Genomic DNA, 18164 nt, shown 5'->3' with positions numbered 1-18164 from the left:
AGCCTGGCGACGACCTGCCCACAGCGACTATCCCGTTTACGAAAACAACCATGCCGAGAGCACCATAGCCGAGCCACAGCCCATGAGTCTTGAACGTCGACACTGCAGACAGCGGCGACGTGCGTCTCCCGTCCCCAACAAGCCTTCGAGATCTGGGCCGAACTTCAGTGAAAATCTTAGGCCGCCTGTTTGCTACAGCTGCGGGGCTCAGGGACACATCGCTAGGTACTGCAATCGTCGCCCACAGCGTGCTCCGCGAAATCGCGCATATTTACCCCGCATGCAAGAAGCTGCATCCTGGCAACTAGCTGTCCCTTTTCGTCAGCTACCTCCAGAGTACACGCCAAGGAATGGCACCCCAGTATCTGACACCAGCCTGACTCCACAGCCGACCTGGACAAGTCGATCACCATATCCGCGTCGCACTCACCTACGCCTACCCAGCTGGGAACCTAGCTGGTGCGACCGATGGAGGTGAGGTCGTTGGACGGTCACTTTTTCAAATGCCTCCGCCTATCGTGCTCTTAGAGAACATAATGTGTGTTTGTGTAGAGGATGGAAATCTGTGGCTTTGGCAGATACTCGTGTTTCCGGGTCTATGATGCGTCTTTCTTTCAAGAATCGGCTAAGACCGAAAGTGATATTTGCTTGGGACGGAAATGCCACGTTTCGTGGAGTTGGCGGTTAACTGCTACGTCCTGTGGGATTATGTTCAGTTGCCATACGTGTTGGTGGAAACGCATTTCGAAAGGTATATACTGTACTCGCACGGGCCACGCATGATGTAATTCTTGGTATCGATGTTTTACGGGAGTGTGGAGGAACATTAGGCAGCAGGGCTGGTGAAATTTCCCTCATTAGGGATGTCAGACCACCAACGCTCGACGAAGTTCCATTCGATTGCCAAGAACTATTTGCCGTGTCCACTGATGTACATATGTCCGCGAAGACTGCAATGCTCATCCTAGTGAGTTCTTCGCGCACCCGTGTTGGTTTTTGCTGAGGAATAATATAAGCCGAATACGTCAACACCCTACAGAAGAATGTACTTTTCCCTCGCTGACTTATCGAAGTTGTAGAAGGTTGTGCTGCCTCGGGACGGTGAATGTGTCCTCCGAGTCAAGTATTGTGCCTGCTGGACGGATAGTAGTACGCTTCAATGAACATGGTGCAGTCTCTACTTCGTGCAGTTGCTACTTCCACGGACAGAAGATCGTCGCTCGGCGACCACTCTTCAAAATTTAAGAACGCGATTAATAAATCGCTTCCCTCTCCCATGAACAAGCGCTCCAAGAGCTCCTTGCCCGCTCTGCTTCAGTGTTTGACTTTGCAGAAGAGTGTTTACATTCACCACCGCACTTTCACGTACACCATCGCATCAATGCTGGAACAGAGTCGCCAATACGACAGAAGCCGTACCGCGTTCCCTTAGTTGAGCGCAAAGTGATCACCGAGCAAGTTAGACATGCTACAGAAAGGCGTCGTCCAGGAATCCGATAGTCCGCGGGAGGCTCCAAATTCAGCAAAGTCAGCAACCACGATGGCAGTCTCAACGTCGCCCATTGGGCTGCAAACGCCGAGGGAGCCACCGACCTTCCACGGATAATTATTTGAAGGACCGGAAAACTGCCTGCAAATATATGAAAGGGTCAGTACATATATCAACTGGAACAGCGACGACAAGCTACGTCATGCTGGAAGACGCCTCAAGGACGTGGTTTGAGAATCGAGAAACCACCTCAACAACATGGCACCTATTTCGCCGAGTCTTTCTACGGACCTTCACGAGCGTGGTCTGCAAAGAGCTAGCGCATGCTCTGCTGGAAACCCGAGGGCAACTACCCAATGAAAATTTCGCCATGTTCACGCAACAGATGACCCGTCTTTTCCGACACGCCGACCCAGAAATATCCGAGGATAAAAAGCGCTCTATCTCATGCAGGGCATAAAGCAAGGACTTTGTACCGGACTGATCCGCAACCTCCCGAACACCTTAGCTGAGTGTTTGAGGGGCAACGACGACTGAGAAGACGCTAGAAATGCGCACCAATCAATAAAACCACCCAGTGCTTTCGCCGAAGAGCGAAATTCAAGCACTAGGCTCCGATGAGCTCCGAGGCACCATTAGAACCGTTGTTCGCAAAGAAATGGGTAGGACGTTCCTTTCAACGCAGCCTCAAGTAGAATACATAGCTGACATCGTCCGAGAGGAGATTCAGAGGTCTCTTGGAGTCCCCGAATCACGGCGGCTTCAGCCTGAAGCGATGACCTATGCCTATCCAGCACGCCCTCACGCTTCCCTTCCACACCCGCGCCAGGGCCGGGTAACGCCGCAGTTCCGTCGTTCGCTGCCGCAGCAGCCACCTCGCCCTCCAGTATCCATCGCAGCTACCCAAGGAACACAGATATATGGCGCGCTCCAGACCACCACTCGCTCTGCTACCGCTGCAGAGAAGTGGACCACGTCTACCGCCGGTGCCCATACCGCGACTTCGTACTGCGACGCATTGCCTTCAATGCACCGTGTCCCCAGCTTGGCCAACGACCTCATGATATTGCCAACTACATTTCCAAAACACAGTGGAGACCCCGAGGTTTTTTGCATTCGCCGTCACTAGGACGCCACCTGTTGCCGCCGCGCCGACCGTACACTGGAACATCCCAAAAGCAGCAACCTATGGAGGTGGGTGGGGCTGCTATATGCCTAGACAACGAAGATCCTCCGCCAACGACGACGACGCTTCAAGATATATCCCGACGACGTAGGATCGACAGGCGGCCATCCCAACGAAGACTCGAAGCCAACGATACGTCGACAAAATATGACATGACGACGAGATGTGACAGCTACAGAACAACACGACAAAGCCGTTATGCGACGCCACAACCCAATTGCAATGTAAGACGAAGAACCATTGACCTTGCCGTGCTTCTCAACAGCCCCACGGTCGCATATCTTGTAGACACATGATACCACTATTCCGTCATCACTGGACCATTCGCCGCCAAGCTGAAGCAAGTGAAAATTGCATTAAACGGCCCTCATATGCGGAAGACTGGGGGACACCTTATAATGCCGAATTAAACCTGCCCAGCAAGAGTAACATCGCATTACCGCACTTGCACTGCGACCTTCGTTATCCTTAAAGAGGGCTCACGTGACGTATGTCACGGCATGGTGTTTCTGAATGAACACGGTGGAGTCATTGACCTAAAGTCCAAGTCGATAACGCTGTTTTCCACAGTCCAAGCGCTACCGCCGGAGAGGACTTCCAGTCATCGTGCCTTGAGAGTACCTTAAAATCACGTCAGCATTCCACCTCACTCCAGCATTGTCATTTCTGTCGGTACCGAAACACCCACGGACGTAAAAGGCGTCATCGAGGGTGATCAACGTCTCCTGCTCGACCGTGAAATTTGCGCCTGAAGAGGGCTCGCTCGACTTAACGGAGGAAAAGCGAAAGTGTTGCTGACAAATATCAACAAGAAGTTTGAGCACGTCGACAAGGGCACGACGATTGCATTCATCGAGGACATTGTGGAAACCAGCAATGCGGATATGCTCATCGATTCTGTCGAATTTACCTCGGTGGTCAAAGTTAGGGAACGAGTTTTCGACATGACTCCAAGTCTTTCTGTGAATAAGCAGCAAGAGCTTAAGAACTGTGCTCCGACGATACAAATACTGCTTTTCGATGTCATAGTGTGTTCAACAAGTACCAGTTGCAAGACATCGCACAATAACCGAAGCATGCGACCGACCACCGCACCAAAGCCCTTACAGAGTTTGGACGCAAGAACATGAAGCTGTATGGCAACAATTCGATGAAATGCTGCGGGACGACCTCCTTCAGCCGTCGAAAAGCCCGTGGCCATGTATTGTACTCGTGATAAAGAAAAAGGACGCAGCCCTGTGGATTATTGTCGGTTGAATAGGATCACGAAGGATATATACTTGCTACGACGCATAGACAATCCATTGGATCAGCTCTGCAAGGCTAGTTCGCTCGTCGATAGAGCTCAAGACTGGCTACTGGCAAATAGAATTCAACCAGAGGCATCGCGAGAAGACCACCTTCGTCACGCCGGACGGCCTTTATGAGTTCAAGGTCAAGGTCATGCCATTTGGACTGTGCCCGGCATCTGCGACGTTCCAACGCGTGATGTATACGGTGTTAGCAGGGTTGAAGTGGCAGACCTCTCTGGTCTTCTTGGGTGAAGTTGTCGTCTTCGGAGGCAATTTGAACGATCACCTTATCCAGCTTGGAACAGTACTATAGGCTATCTATTCATCAGGGATCACTCTGAAGACGCATAAGTGGCCTCTTTAAAACTGATGGTAGCGCTAAAAGGGACGAACATCACGTTGAATTTAAGTGGGAAACAGCGCAAACCTAAGCATTGAAAGAGCATCAAGAACGCCTACAGTCACCGCCAGTATTAGCCTAATTTAGCCTATTAGGCAAGGAGAACTACAGGCTCGGCCTTCTGTGAAATAAAGCAAATGAATTCCCGTGTGCATTGCACGACCCGTGCCATTTAGAACATTCCACTTAAGTGCGGCATATACTATAGTGGAAAAACCGGTAGGTGAACTAACATTAGCTTGCGTGAGCATGAGCGTTCCGTGGGGGCTGCTGCAGGATTGAAATTGGCTATTTAAAGCCTTAGCTGCTTGGGCTGCTCTCCTTTGTTATGAAAGACTGAGATTAACGGTAGAAAAAATGGCCAGCTGGAAAGGGAGATTCTAGAGGCAGTGGTCACGCGATGCTTTAAAGATGGTGATTGCATTAGCTCACCATCAGTACTGGTTTTTCGAAAAGAACTTTGTCTTCTTTGTATGTAATGCACACGCGTTCGGTGTCTCAGTAGTCTTCCGCGTTTATTTGAGCATTTGTATCTCACCCTTGGTGAACGTCGATTTGGGTTTTATTGCTTTCTGTAGGTTTTCGGTGCTCAGGTGTGTCTGATCTATATAATCTCGGTGTTCATTTCATTAAATCATCAGCGGCGCTACAACATAAAGCTATTCCCAACTTTCCATTCCAATTCTGCAATCAGCCCTCAGCGTTTGGTCGAAAAGTTCTTTGGGCCACCCTACTTCACCTGCCAGTCAGGCGACGCCAGGAAAACCGCAATAGCTCCCAATCTGTCATGACGTGACACACTGATGATGCAGGATTCGACCGAACGAATGAAAAATTATTATTTCTAATTCGACCCCTTTTCGCCATTACCCCCTCCTATTGGTCAAAATGTTTCAGGCTGCACCCAATTCAGTCTGTCTCTCTACGTCATAAAACCGCGACAACTCATTGCGTCAAAGTGACGTGTACGCGTTAAAGATGCAGTAATATGCCGAACAAAAGTGGTTTTTTTTTTCTGAATAGCCAGAGACTGCCCCGTTCCGAAAGGAATAGAAGATGTATCCCGCCAATCCCTCAGGAACTGTCTACTTTCAGCTGCCGGTGAGCATGGGTTTATTTGCCTATAACAAAGAATTTTACGTGGCCGTATAAAGTTACCGAGCCTTTTCGGCAAGTATACCATATCGCTATACCAGCTATTCTTTGTTTAGGATGTGTTTGAACAGCATTTTTAATTGTTCGTTGCATGTCGCCGCGGTTTTAGACAAGCCACCGCAAGCTAAGCAAGGGAAAGCGCACCAACCGCAGACGCCGGCACGTCCCTTTTCATCCGGTTATCTATTTTCAGTGCGCTGGCTCGGCCCCGTCGAAAACGCTCTCCACTTGAGTGTGCTCCTCGCCTCTTAGGCGATCTTATTCATTTTGACAGCAAACAAAAGTGACCTCCTATAAACGAGGGAAGCGTTTGATTGCGCTGTTCAGGTAACACTGCGGGTCACCGCCCGATGCTTGCGTCGGCGGTTACGCAAATTTGACGTCAGGAGATTGGAATAGGAACGTGTTGGAATAGTTTTACGTTATAGGGCCCCAGTTGTCAGTATCGCTTCGTGTTGTCCATTTCTTCGTCTCGTGTGTTCCTTGCAGTAACTTCCCAAATCATGAGTCACCAGCTGACCTACACCAAAACTCTGCTGCGTAGTACTTTGGAAGACATACGGAAAGCAGCGATTATTCTGGAACCTTCGATAACTCGTTTATCAAAGCCGACGCTTGCCCCGCAGGTCAAAATTTTCAAGATCGACGACTGTTTTTGCCGCTGTCGTTGTGCTGTGAGTGTAACTTGCTTTTGAGGGCACAGGTTCAAGCAATAAAAAGGTAGTTTCGTCATTCACAGGTTAGCTACTATGTCCTTGAGCGTCACCGCTACGTGACATACACAAAGATGCCTTTGTGCGGCATTTCGCGTTCTCGAATTCTTCAATAGAGAAAACGAAGCATCATAGAAGCCTTCATATCATGCAATATATTCGCAATAACAGCACTGCTTCATTTATGGGAAACCAAGGAACTTTGCCAATTTCAAGTTTAGATACCTCTATCGGAAATAAATATGTGTGACATATTTACAAAACATACTCTTACGTAGGAAGACACCGACGAAAAGCTACTTAAAGTATATTTACAAGGCAATACGCCGCAGTTGGCTAAGAGGCAACAGCCCGCGCTAGCTTCCAATCGTCGTCGTCGTCTTCTTACTGCTCGGCTCTTCGTCATTGGAAATACTATCCCGTAGCACTACCCCCGGCGGCAAAAGCGCCGTGCCGGAGCGACTAAAGCCGGACTCTGAAGCAGTGTAGTAGGTCTTGAGCCTACTGACGTGCACGACATCACTAGATGCCAGAGTAGATGACGAGGTTGAGCTCACAGGAGCAATTTCGTACGTCACACCTTTCAAATTACTTCGTCGCTCAGAGCTCCTTTACAAAGGCAAGCTAAATATATCTTGGTACTGTGATGTATATGGAGGCCGAATCTTAACATTCGGTGCGGGTATTGCTCATATATTGAGGCGCCGCTCATTTCCGTAGTTACTGAAATGCGAAAGTTAGCCGCTGTAGGAAAAATTTGGAGGAAGCTTAAGCTTCGCCCTTAAGAGTGGAACACCCGATAGCATTTAAAGATCCCTGGCTGCTTTTCACGCTTCCGGCCACTGCAGCTTATGTAATCATAATGTTTACTGGGAAACGCTGGCGGCAAACACTACTCACGAAGGTGAGCTTTCTGGTAGAAACGCCGCCTTTTGCGTGGTCTGATCTCCTGTTACAGCCTCACACTTTTAATATTTCAGTCTTAGAAGATCTAACATAAAAGGTATGTGCTGTCACTGTTCTTTTTATATGACGCTTGTTTGTGGGCTGTCATTCTCAATGTTCGGCGGAATAACTTTGTGAAGAGTAAAAGACAAGGTATGAGCAAGTTTGGTCATCAAATAGTGGTTGGGCATGCTGTAGGATCTGGAGGACAATCCCAATTGCTGTCCCCCAGATATTTGGACCTTGCCGTTGGGTGCGGGAGTTGGCCGAGGTTGAGAAGGACATTGAGATGAAAACTGGAGGTTCATTTACATTATTTACAGTGAGAGTACCAAGAAATTAACAGTCATAAAGTCATTACGGACCGGCAGCAACTCGGACGCTGCGGCCCGTGGAAAGAAGCTTGAAAGAGATGAATGAAGGAATGCCCTCTTGCTGCTCCCGGTCTCTGGCTTTTAAGCCCTTCGGTGTCTCGAAGTCACGTCGCGTTCGGCCAATCGGCGAGCCCGCTCAGGTGACGCCATTTTCGCCCAATGGTAGGCGCCCGTGCGATTGTGTCACACCCGGCGCTGAGGGTCGCTCCTTGGGCCCCAATTGTCTGAGTGCTTACTTCTCTCTGCGGTATTGCCAACCCGGTCTGCAACTGCCTTCCCAAAGGCGGATGAGGGGATTGCTGCCAGGGTTTCACGGCGCATTACAGCCACCTTGCCTCGGGACCCACGTTACCTGGAACAGTGCCAGGCTCTCGCTACACTTTCGGGAAGAGTCAAGCAGTGAATAACTCCACCTGCGGCGCACGAGGTGGGGGACGCCAACTCGTTTGTACGTGCCGCGCCTCGGGAACGGGGTAGATCGGCTTCTGCGTTCCTTACTTAGGAGTGGCGCGATTCGATGTGGTTTGGTGAACTCGAAGTAGGCTCAGGAAAAGGTCCCGTATCTAACAATGCCTGCTTCGAGATGGCTTTTGCGGGAAGGACAGTCGGCGCTGAACGCCAGACGCACGACGCTGGGTGCGAGACGCCGACACCGGGTTTTCTGCGACATGGAGCCCTTAACGCGATCGCGTTAATAATAGACACAATGAACCTGCATGACTTTCACCTCGGTGGAAAGTAGCTGTAGCCGTAGTATCCCTTGATCATAATATTTATTGTGTAATATTGCTCACAGAAGTTGCACCAATATAATAAAATGCAACTGAATAATTAAATATTAGATCGCGGTCATTGCTTGGAGCTTTCCGCAATATAGCCCGCATTGTCTTTCTTCGGCAGTTTCTCCGCTAAACAGTTGTGCGTTTTTACGATGATCTTCATTGCCCTACTCGACAAGGCGGGTATCACTATCCCAAATTTCGAATAAGGATCGAGTCGTCGTCGCTATTGGAGTACTGTTTAATCTGAAAATTCAATATGCGAAGTTGTCGAGTACTTGTACCGTTCGAATGCGGTAGGATGGCAGTTCAGTCGACAGGACAAAATGCTGATGAGAGCCGGTGTCGTAACCGGTAGCCCAGTATCAGTAGCCCACTATCTTTTTCCAAATAATTGTGCAGCAAGATAACGGCAGTGATAACACAGGACAACCACGCATGCCTTGTTGGGATGATTTCTGCCCAAGACTTTCGCTGGTCGATAAATAAGCGTCGGCACATTCGGGAGCCTACAAATTTGGTATTGCAATTGAGAGAACCCAGTTAATTATTTCAACAATCTCACAATGTTTGCATGCAAGAGATATGTGCGGTGGTATAATACTGCCCTGAACGCTAAACGAACGCAAAAATCTACAATGCGAGTCTGGTGGCGTACTGTTGCTTTCTTTCATTACATGTAATGGCACAATGACTGCAATAATTTTTTAGTTTTTATTTGGATGGTCCTCTGTGAACCTTGAATCAACTTCTTAACGGCACTACAAGTATGAGATAACGTATACGAGCGCTTTGCCGCAATGTGTTGTCCACACATTTTACATTTATCGTTGTTAAGAAATTTCAAATATTCGGTAATCGGTCGGGTATTCGAAAGCATTAGTATTTCTCAACGATTCGCATTCGATTTGATTCAAAATTTTCGCGTGGTACTTGGTTCTACAGATACGGCACAGTTTTGGGGAATATTTCATCCCAGATTCACGTTATCTTTAGCGCGCTTTTCGTGTTTCGTGTACTCATGCAGTCAGTGATGTTGCAAGCGATATCCCACCTCAAACTTTTGGTCACTGAGGGCCTCCTGGTCATAATTTGAACGCCAGGCAATGTGCGCTTCCAGCCCTTGGGTTGCACTTCGACGTAGAGAAAGCAGCTGTGGGGGCGGCCATGGAATTAGCACACGTGGCTCTGCTGCCACGTCGGACTGCCGAGCCTCCTCGTCCGCAGCGGCCCAGTCGCCGCCGGCACTGGTCTGCAATGACGGCAACTCTGTCACTCTGCTTGCCGCCCATATTCCACTGGTTGCTACGGCCATAACACGGAGTCCCCACAGCTTGGGCGTGTTGTGTCTGGAAAGCGTCGCGCTGAGGTGTTGCGTCTGCGAGCAAGTTTGAAACCGGGACGAAATCATCAGCTTAAAAGTCAGATGAAAATAGTGGTTGCAATTACCCGAAAAACTAAGGCACTAAATGAATTCATTAAACAAGTAGCTGTGGGATTCAACATATTTTCTAGCTGAATAAGTTCAGATTATTTGCGAGCGTATAAATATTAGCAGACTGAATAGTTGAATGCGCAAAACAAGGAATGGTCAGGAGAAACGTTATGCATGAACTACTTTCGAGGTCAAAAGAGCTACAAATGAAATTTATACAAATTTTTAGGTCACCTTGGATGTTGTATTAGCAAGAGTTTATGTGAGCACCGAACCTTAACACCATCAAGTGCAAAAAGAAGTTACTTGACCCAGTAAAAAGTCAGCGTGTCCATCTCCCCACAACGATGCTAGTGTTAGTGAAAATGGGAGAACACAACACGAGCGTAATATCATTGAAACGTACCTTGTAATAGTTATGACATGAGAAATGTGTGAATCCACTACCCTTGCTTTTAAAAGAGACATAGTTGAAACGTTAAAAAAGAACTTGTCCTGATAGAAATTACTGCTTTTTATCATCTCATGTGCAATTAAAAGTTGACATATGTTTTTTTTTCGTAAGAAAGAAGTTGGTAATATATTTTCTACAAAAAGTCTGAAGCATGGCTTTTAAACCCACGTTCAACTGTGCGAGCGTAGGGCTTTAAACCAGCATGAGAAAAAAAAAAAGCAAGTTATGAGCTACATGTATGCTGCCTACATGAAGGCGTAAGCACTTGTCCCAGAATTTTCTCCCAGTGCTTACTCAGAGGTAAGAAATTCACGGTGCAACGTGGGGTAACATTTTACTGAGACCGTAACCAGTGCCTGGTTAGGCGAATGAGGAATGTCTCCTTGTTGAGTTACGACGGAGCCAACGCATTGATAACGCATTGGAGGCCGCTAACCAACAATTAAATCTCATAAATATCAGCTTAGCTAAAGCAAGACAGGGTGTTGTGAAACATTCTGAAGAATGTGGTTGTGACCATTACAACAATTACTCGAAGGAACTATGGCACTGCGATCGGCCAGCCTCCATGGGAATGATAGTACATGGATTAATCTGATCCACATGGTTCTGACTTCAGACGTTCTCATGGCTTTGTTCATTTGGCTTTATCGGCCTTTATTGGTGTCAATTTTAAAGCCCTTTTACACTTCTCTAAATGGGGAAGGCAATAAATCTCTTCAAACTGCCGTAATCACTGTTAATTGCAGCGGTTCCGCCTTTTAAGACATGCGTCTGTGACCGGATATAAACGCCTTCTGCGCCTGAGCGTGCTTGCTTCTTGCTTGCCCTCGGTAAATTCGTAGCGATGTTCTTCCTGTCCACGCCTGCGCCCGTGCAGTGCCTCCTCTATTTCTCCAGTGCTGAAACCCCTTGATAATTTGAAAGTAGCGCCATTCTGTGAACTTTGCCGCCGCGCCGCACACCCTCGCACATCCTCCTCTCCCGCCTCTCCACTCGGCGCTTTTCTGACCGATGATTGGCCGCTCCTTGCGGCCCCAGCCGTCGCCTTGGAAACGCGCGCGAAAGCGTCGCTTTGCTTGTGTTGTTTTTCTTCGGCGCCATGGGCAGGCCGTGTTCCTCTGTCGCGGGTCGAGTTATATTCAGCTGATTCGAACTCTGCATTTCGCACCGCGTTATGCCGGGTTGCTGCGCATTTCAGTGCACAAGCCGACGTGAAAATGGCTTCATGCTTTTCATGCCTTTCACGATTAACGACATTAGTCGCAGAAAAAAGTGGATTCACAACATCGGACGTAAGGACTTCACTCCGACGAATCACACCGTCCTCTGCGAGGTACTGTGCATTGATTGGTGCATAAACTTAAGAGAGCTTAAGAGTGTGAATGCAAATATTTGTTCGAACTGAGGCTTCTATGAGGACACTTACCGTGTCCAGTAGCAAGTGTGGAAGCAAAAGTGTCGGCATACATGCTGCGGTATCCGGAATACGGTAAAATATTTGAACCTTTGCTGCTGGTGGACATGGCAGCAATACAGCGCGTGTCATCAGCCAGGCTTCTACAAGTAATAAAGGCAGCATCTACACGGATTTACGCGCATTCGCTGTCCTTGGGCCGATTCGTTGCATTTCTACTTTAAGGGACCTAATATTATATTCATATGACGCTTTCATTTCTTCACCGACTCGAATGCTTTTCTGTGTTGCCTGAATGTATTCTAGTAATGTATGTCGTATTTGTATATATATTCTAATTATTTGCGTGATAATCTTGTTTATTTCATTTGCTGTACATGAGTGTTATCGCGCGGCTTTTTGTTGTACCACCTGCCCAAAACTTTGTGAGCATACAAACCAGCTGCTTCGTTTCCTTCAGTTATGTTATGTTGTAAAATTTTAATGTTGCATCTGGTGCGCTACTCTGAATAATATTTGTTCCTTTTTCACGCATATGGTCTGGAGGCAAACACCATGCAATGTTTCATGTTACTGGGTTCGAGCTTATGCTACTTCTAACCGGCGGTTTATATAAATATTTTTATTTTCCGAAGTGTGTGCCATCCTGGATGTTTTGTGTGTTTTCCGTGGAACGTTTCAGGAGTCACCTGCAATAAAAATTGCATCTGGCCAGATATGTGCTGGTGTGTCACAGCGGCTGTGTATTCTACGCTCCAGACCTGTACTCTGCGTCTGAAATTTGTGTTGGGGTGGCACGATGTTTTCAGTAAGTAGCTGAAAAAACTGGCAGAACCCTGCCACCCTCTCAGACCTATGGTAATGGCTGGGGCTGGCAGCTTTTCCAGCTCTTACGAAACAGCTTTATTGGCAAATTGCAAAAGGAATGACATCTGGGAGAGTCATTAATGCCACAGATTGCAAGAATAATGTGAAAAGGAGGACCAAAACTTCGCGCAAATAAGCTTTGAGCATCTTCCTGCCTGCTATGGATCTTTAGAGCGATGAAGGCCTTCGTGTGACCGCCGCGACTGGAAAGTCTACCGCGATTCCGAGGTCTAGCGGCACGTGAGGAGCGAGTCAGCAGAGATGCCTTTTAAGGCTGACTTTTATTCGCCATAGGTGAAATCTTTATAATTTATATTTAGTTCCGCTATCAAAATAACGTCAGATTCTTAAGCTCTGTGTTTCTAAAATAGTACGAATTGTTTCCTTGAAACCGACCCAGTCACAGAATGCCTCATTCCTTTCTTATCGTCCTTTACAGCGCTGAATATTGCATCACCACGGGCGTCTGAGGCACTAATTGAATGCATTCGATGGGCTACACTGAATAAGTCACAGAGACAGCATCACCTTCCTATCTCTTAATCTACTCGTCCGTTGCCGTCAGCAATCATTCATAAATTTCAAGCCAACCCTTGGCTACGCTCACTTCTACAGTAGACAATAAAAATATATCTCTCTTGAGAGCACGAAAAACTAGAAAAAAATTGTTCTCTTTCAAGCAGGAATGAAATTTCTATAGCCCAGGTATTAAATGCGCGGCATATGCATTACACCGAGGCCCCAAGCCTTTTAGGACTGAACTCCTCCCCCCCCCCTGCCCCCCACCCTCATAAAGAGATCCATAATCACGTTAAAGCAAATTTGGCATCATTTTTGCGGCCACTGTCCTGCTTCTGAAGCTTCACGCACACAATGACGTACAACTAAATTACCGCAATCTCTGCCTGGCTCGAATGCAAAAAGATAGTGTCATAAAAAGTACTTCCGCGAAAATGCAGCGCTAGTTAAAATTGCATTTAACGGAGCGTCACTGTGTCGAAAAATATTAAAGAATGTACAAATTTAAATTAAATACTGCGCTAATTAAAGCTCCACCCTGTTGAAGTGACCACTATAAAGATATCAAAGCCAATGTGGGCTATATACAGTACGCTGCGATTGTTAATTCATGCTGCAAACGCGCACGTTTAGCGCTTTCATTGCTTAAACGAGAAGTTGATAAATGTGGGTCATGGTAGAGTCAAGCACATTGCATCCCTTTCTAGTGCTTTCGTTTAATAATAGAGCGAGAAAAAAATCCCGAAGTTAGGTGCGATCACGGGCGCCAGCTAATGCATCGGGCCGGCGAGCGCGCGATGGCCTGCGAAGCGTGCCGTGCGCAGCGCGCACAGCCGGCGGGCGAGGAGAATCGAGGAGAAAAGCGCGAGAGTGGAGGAGAGTGTGGCTACTTTCTGTATCAAGGGGTTTTATTCAGTGCCTGCTAGACGCGCCCTCCTCCGCCGTTCGGCGCGCCTGGCGTGTTTGCGCTTCTCGCCGCCGAACGGCGGCGCCAGCGACGCATGGGTGGCTGCGCGGCTGGAGCATGCACGCTAGCTGCACGTTAGCTTGGTCAGCCTTGCGTTTATATGTGCGCCTGTGCGGCTTCATTTTTGTTGTGTTTGGTACCGCTGACGCACACGTATAGGCGGACCTCAGTTAAAGAATCACATCACTGCGACGGCACTGCGTACGGGAAATAGGCGGTGATCAACGCATGCGGGACCACCCGTTTCCTTTCAACTGTAAGCCAATACTTGCCTTCTTTTGACAGTGACAATGTTATATGTAGCCTGTGGCGTTTCGTGTTGTCCCACGGAAGTAATTTTTAATGCGATTGCCGTACTGAAACATATTCCTCAGCCGCTGACTGTTGCCATACACGAATCCATAGCATACAGCTGCGTGCCTTCTTGCCACTTGGACGGAAAGCGCAGGATTCTTGGCATCCCTTTCCATGAGATTCCAGCGGATGTGGCACTTTGGGCACAGTGGCTAAAAGCTATTCGAAGGGATGAGTGGGTGCCAAACACCACTCTAGTGTTTTCGAAGTTTGTCTCCATCAAAATGCGACCGCCGCAACCCGGATTTCGTTCCGCACCCGAGTTTCGCAGCAGCATGCCAAAATAACTACGCCACCATGGTGGCTAGAACTTAGCATGTTCAACATGGACTATAAAGTCTTGATATCTATCGAGCCCTTTCTTTCTAACCGCACTCAAGTCAGGCTAGCTAACGACAACAAATAACATTAAAACCTCGTAACACCTCGCGTGCAACATGGCCCAGTATTGAGGCCCCTATGTTTTCTTATCGACATTAATGATCCACCATATAGTATTTCCGCATCAATTAAATTTTTGCGAATGAATACGTTATATAAGTAATATTAAACCGCTTTAACCCTAATGCTATTCGAGGTGGCCTAAAGATTATGCTTGGTGCGACTCTGGGTTAATGAAAGAACGCAGCGAAATGTAAATGAGTGAGACCTTCCCGTCGTATTTCTGACAAGGAGAGAGCATTGGAGTGGACAAAGTTTAATAAAGGTCCTGCAGGACGCACGTCAGCGCGCAATGGGCTTCTCTCACGCAGGGACCGACAGGGACCTGACGGCCGCTGCGCGAGCCTGCTGGACGGCCCATTGCTAGTCTTGTAGGAGCGGGCTTCGTAGTGTCTCCTCCCACTTTTCGGAGGTAGAGTCGGGCGGAGCGTTTCTGCACTCCCAGAGCACGTGTGCGAGTTTCGCCGCGACCCCGCTCGAAGGGCACGCATCGTCGGGGTAGACGTCCGGGTAGATGATGCGTAATGTGGCGGGGTTGGTATGGGTAAGTTTTTGCAACAAGCGTAGCGCTAGCGCCTGCGGCCTGTTTAGTTTGGGGTGCACGGGCGGAAAGAGACGTCGTCTCAAGTAAAAGTCTTTAGTGATTTCATTGTACGTTACTGGGGCGTCCCTGTTCGCCTCCAACTCATCGAAACGTGGTTGCCCGGGGGTGACGGCGCGGTCGGTAAGCGCGCGCGCAGCGTCGTGGGCTGTCTCGTTGAGGTTGGGCAGGGCGCCCGCGATCCAACCCACGTGGGCAGGGAACCAGATAACAGTGTGGTGTTTCAGGGTGCTCTGATCAGCGCCGTGGAGGACGCGTAATGGCTGTTCGGAAACGACTCCTCTCTCCAACGATTTGATGGCCGGTCTCGAGTCGCTGAATATTGTCTTTCGCTTGTCGTCGAGCATTGCCAGGGCTATGGCCACTTGCTCCGCCACCTCGGGGTCGTGTGTGAGTATCGTGGCAGCGTTTTGTGTCCGCTGCGAGGACAACACCGCTATCGCGGCGAAGGCTAGGTTGCATCGGTAGACGGCACCGATCCACGAAAGCGACGTCGTCCGCTTTCTTGTTTATGGGTTTGAGGAATGCGGTCGCCTGGGCTAGGCGCCTGTGGGTGTACGTTTCGCAGAATGGGTGCGATCGTGATCAGGTTGCGGAGCTCGCGGGGAACCAGCAAAAATTCCGGTGGATCCTGTGTGTTCGGTAGGAAGTAGCCGAGCTCGCGCAAGATCCGCTCACGGAAGATGGTCATCGTCAGTCGTATCATCCGTGTTCTCTCCTGAGCCTCAGCGATCTCTACGAGCGTATTGTGCACCCCGAGCTCGAGGAGTCGATACGTCGGCGTGGTGATTGGGAGCCGGAGAGCCGGCTTCACTTCCTTTCGGTTGAGTGTATTGAGCTTGTCACACTCCGGTTGTTTCCACTTGTGCATTGCTGCGACGTAGGTAAAGTGACATAAAACGAACGCGTGTACCAGACGCAGAAGATTATCTTCTTTGAGGCCTTGGTGATGGTTGGCCACTCTGCGTATGAGTCGTATCGCGTTGTGCGTCTTTGTCGTTAGCTTGTGTACTGTTTGGATATTTGATCCGCCCGCCTCGTTTATCATTCCCAGTGCTCGGATGGAGTCAACCTTGGGGACTGGGCGACCGTCTCTGGTGCGGACGGTGATATTGCGCTCGGTCGGGGGTTTTCACCCCTTAGGCCTTTTGCCTTGTCGTTTTGGACAGTACAACCATAGCTCCCATTTGGCGGAGGAGCACCTGAGGCCCGTGTGGTCGAGGAAGGATTCGGCGGTTTCGACTGCCTCCTGTAGAGCGGATTCGATAAAGCCGTCCGACCCCGCGGAGCACCAGATGGTGATGTCGTCCGCGTATACAGTTTGGATGAGGCCTTGTATCTTGGAGAGCCGTTCGGAGAGCCCAATCATCACCAGGTTGAACAGCGTCGGCGAGAGGACAGAGCCCTGGGGGGTGCGATGCTGTCCGAGCTCGACTTCTTTGGACGCGAAGTCTCCGGCACGGAGCACGGCCTTGCGGAGGGTTAGGAAGGAGCGGACGAACTCGTAGAACCGGCCCCCGAGCCTTAGGTCCGCGATCGCCTTAAGTATTCCCGAGTGCTCGATGTTGTCGAACGCCTTCTCCAGGTCGAGGCCGAGTATGGCGCGGGTGCCCCAAGTGGCCCCGGCCTTTATGGTCTGGCGTTTCCGAAGCATCGTATCCTGCGTGGAGAGCAAGCCGATCATCTGGTGTGTGAAACAGTCTTGGTCTTCGAGATACCGGCCGACTCTGTTGAGTACGACACGCTCGGCCTCCTTACCCACGCACGACTTGAGCGAGATGGGGCGAAGGTTGTCGACGCCAGGCGCCTTGCCCGGTTTTGGAATGAGGATTGTCTGGGGAGCTTTCAGGCGTCAGGTAACTCGCCCCGCCCCCACACGTCATCGATGGCGCCCGTGAGGTACACGACCGAGGGGTCGTCTACATTTCACAGGAGCTTGTTCGTTATACCATCGGGGCCCGGGGCAGAACGGCCGTTCAGTTCGTGGAGAGCCCGGCGTGCCTCTTCGACGGAAATTTCGGCGTCGAGGAGGGTGTTTTCTGTACCTGTGTAATCGGAATGTAGGGTCGGCAAGCCTGTGCGTATCGGCAGGTACTTATGCACAAGGGTCTTGACGACGTCATCCGGCTAAGCAGTGCCTTTGTCCTGGTGAATGACTTTGGTGAGCGAGTGGCGCTGGTTCGTGCGAGTGTTCGTGTCGTCGAGCAGGTGTTTGAAAAGGCTTCACGTCTTCACGTTGCGCACCTGTCCGCCGACCGAGTTAAAGAGCTCGTCCCATTGCTGTTTGGATAGGGTGCTGCAGTGTTCCGTTATGGTCTTGTTCAGTTCTGCAATGCGTTTGCGGAGCATGCGGTTGAGACGCTGGCTCTTCCATCGTGTCAGTAGAAACTGTTTGGCCTCGCGCAATTGGGCGAGGTGGCTGTCCATGTTCTCGGTTGACATATCCGTGCTGAATCTTTTCGTGGCTTTACCGACGTCGGCTTTGAGCTGAAGCGTCCACGTCTCGAGGTTCGGGGCAGTGTCGGGAGAGAGTCGTGAGGTGCGAGTCTTGCGAAAGAGGTCCCACTCGACTCACGTGTACGACTTGGGCTTCCTGACGATGGTGGGTAAGAGCACGGCCAGTATGAGGTGGTCGCTGCCAACATCCTTCGCAAGGTTGGACCAGCGGGCATCGGCAGTGTTCTTCACGAAGCAGAGATCCGGGGTGGTGTGTGTGTGTGTAAACGTGCCTATGCAGGTAGGAAACTCCTTTTCCGTCACTAGGAGGAAATCCAGG

General features: G+C 49.5%; 1 protein-coding gene across 2 annotated transcripts in view; it reads right to left on the bottom strand.

Annotated features, from left to right (window-relative positions):
* The window catches only part of LOC126535533 (uncharacterized), a 222482-nt gene that overhangs the window by 87308 nt on the left and 117010 nt on the right, over window positions 1–18164 (bottom strand). For both annotated transcript variants that reach the window (XM_055073186.2, XM_050182346.3), the window contains exon 6: window positions 9388–9711. In XM_055073186.2, coding sequence (XP_054929161.2) covers window positions 9388–9711 — 324 coding nt within the window. The remainder of the gene's footprint in view (window positions 1–9387; window positions 9712–18164) is intronic.

Source organism: Dermacentor andersoni, chromosome 7 (assembly GCF_023375885.2).
Source record: "Dermacentor andersoni chromosome 7, qqDerAnde1_hic_scaffold, whole genome shotgun sequence".
Classification (NCBI taxonomy): domain Eukaryota; kingdom Metazoa; phylum Arthropoda; class Arachnida; order Ixodida; family Ixodidae; genus Dermacentor; species Dermacentor andersoni.
The sequence above is the reverse complement of the archived record's forward strand: the minus strand, read 5'-3'. Positions and strand labels throughout refer to the sequence as shown.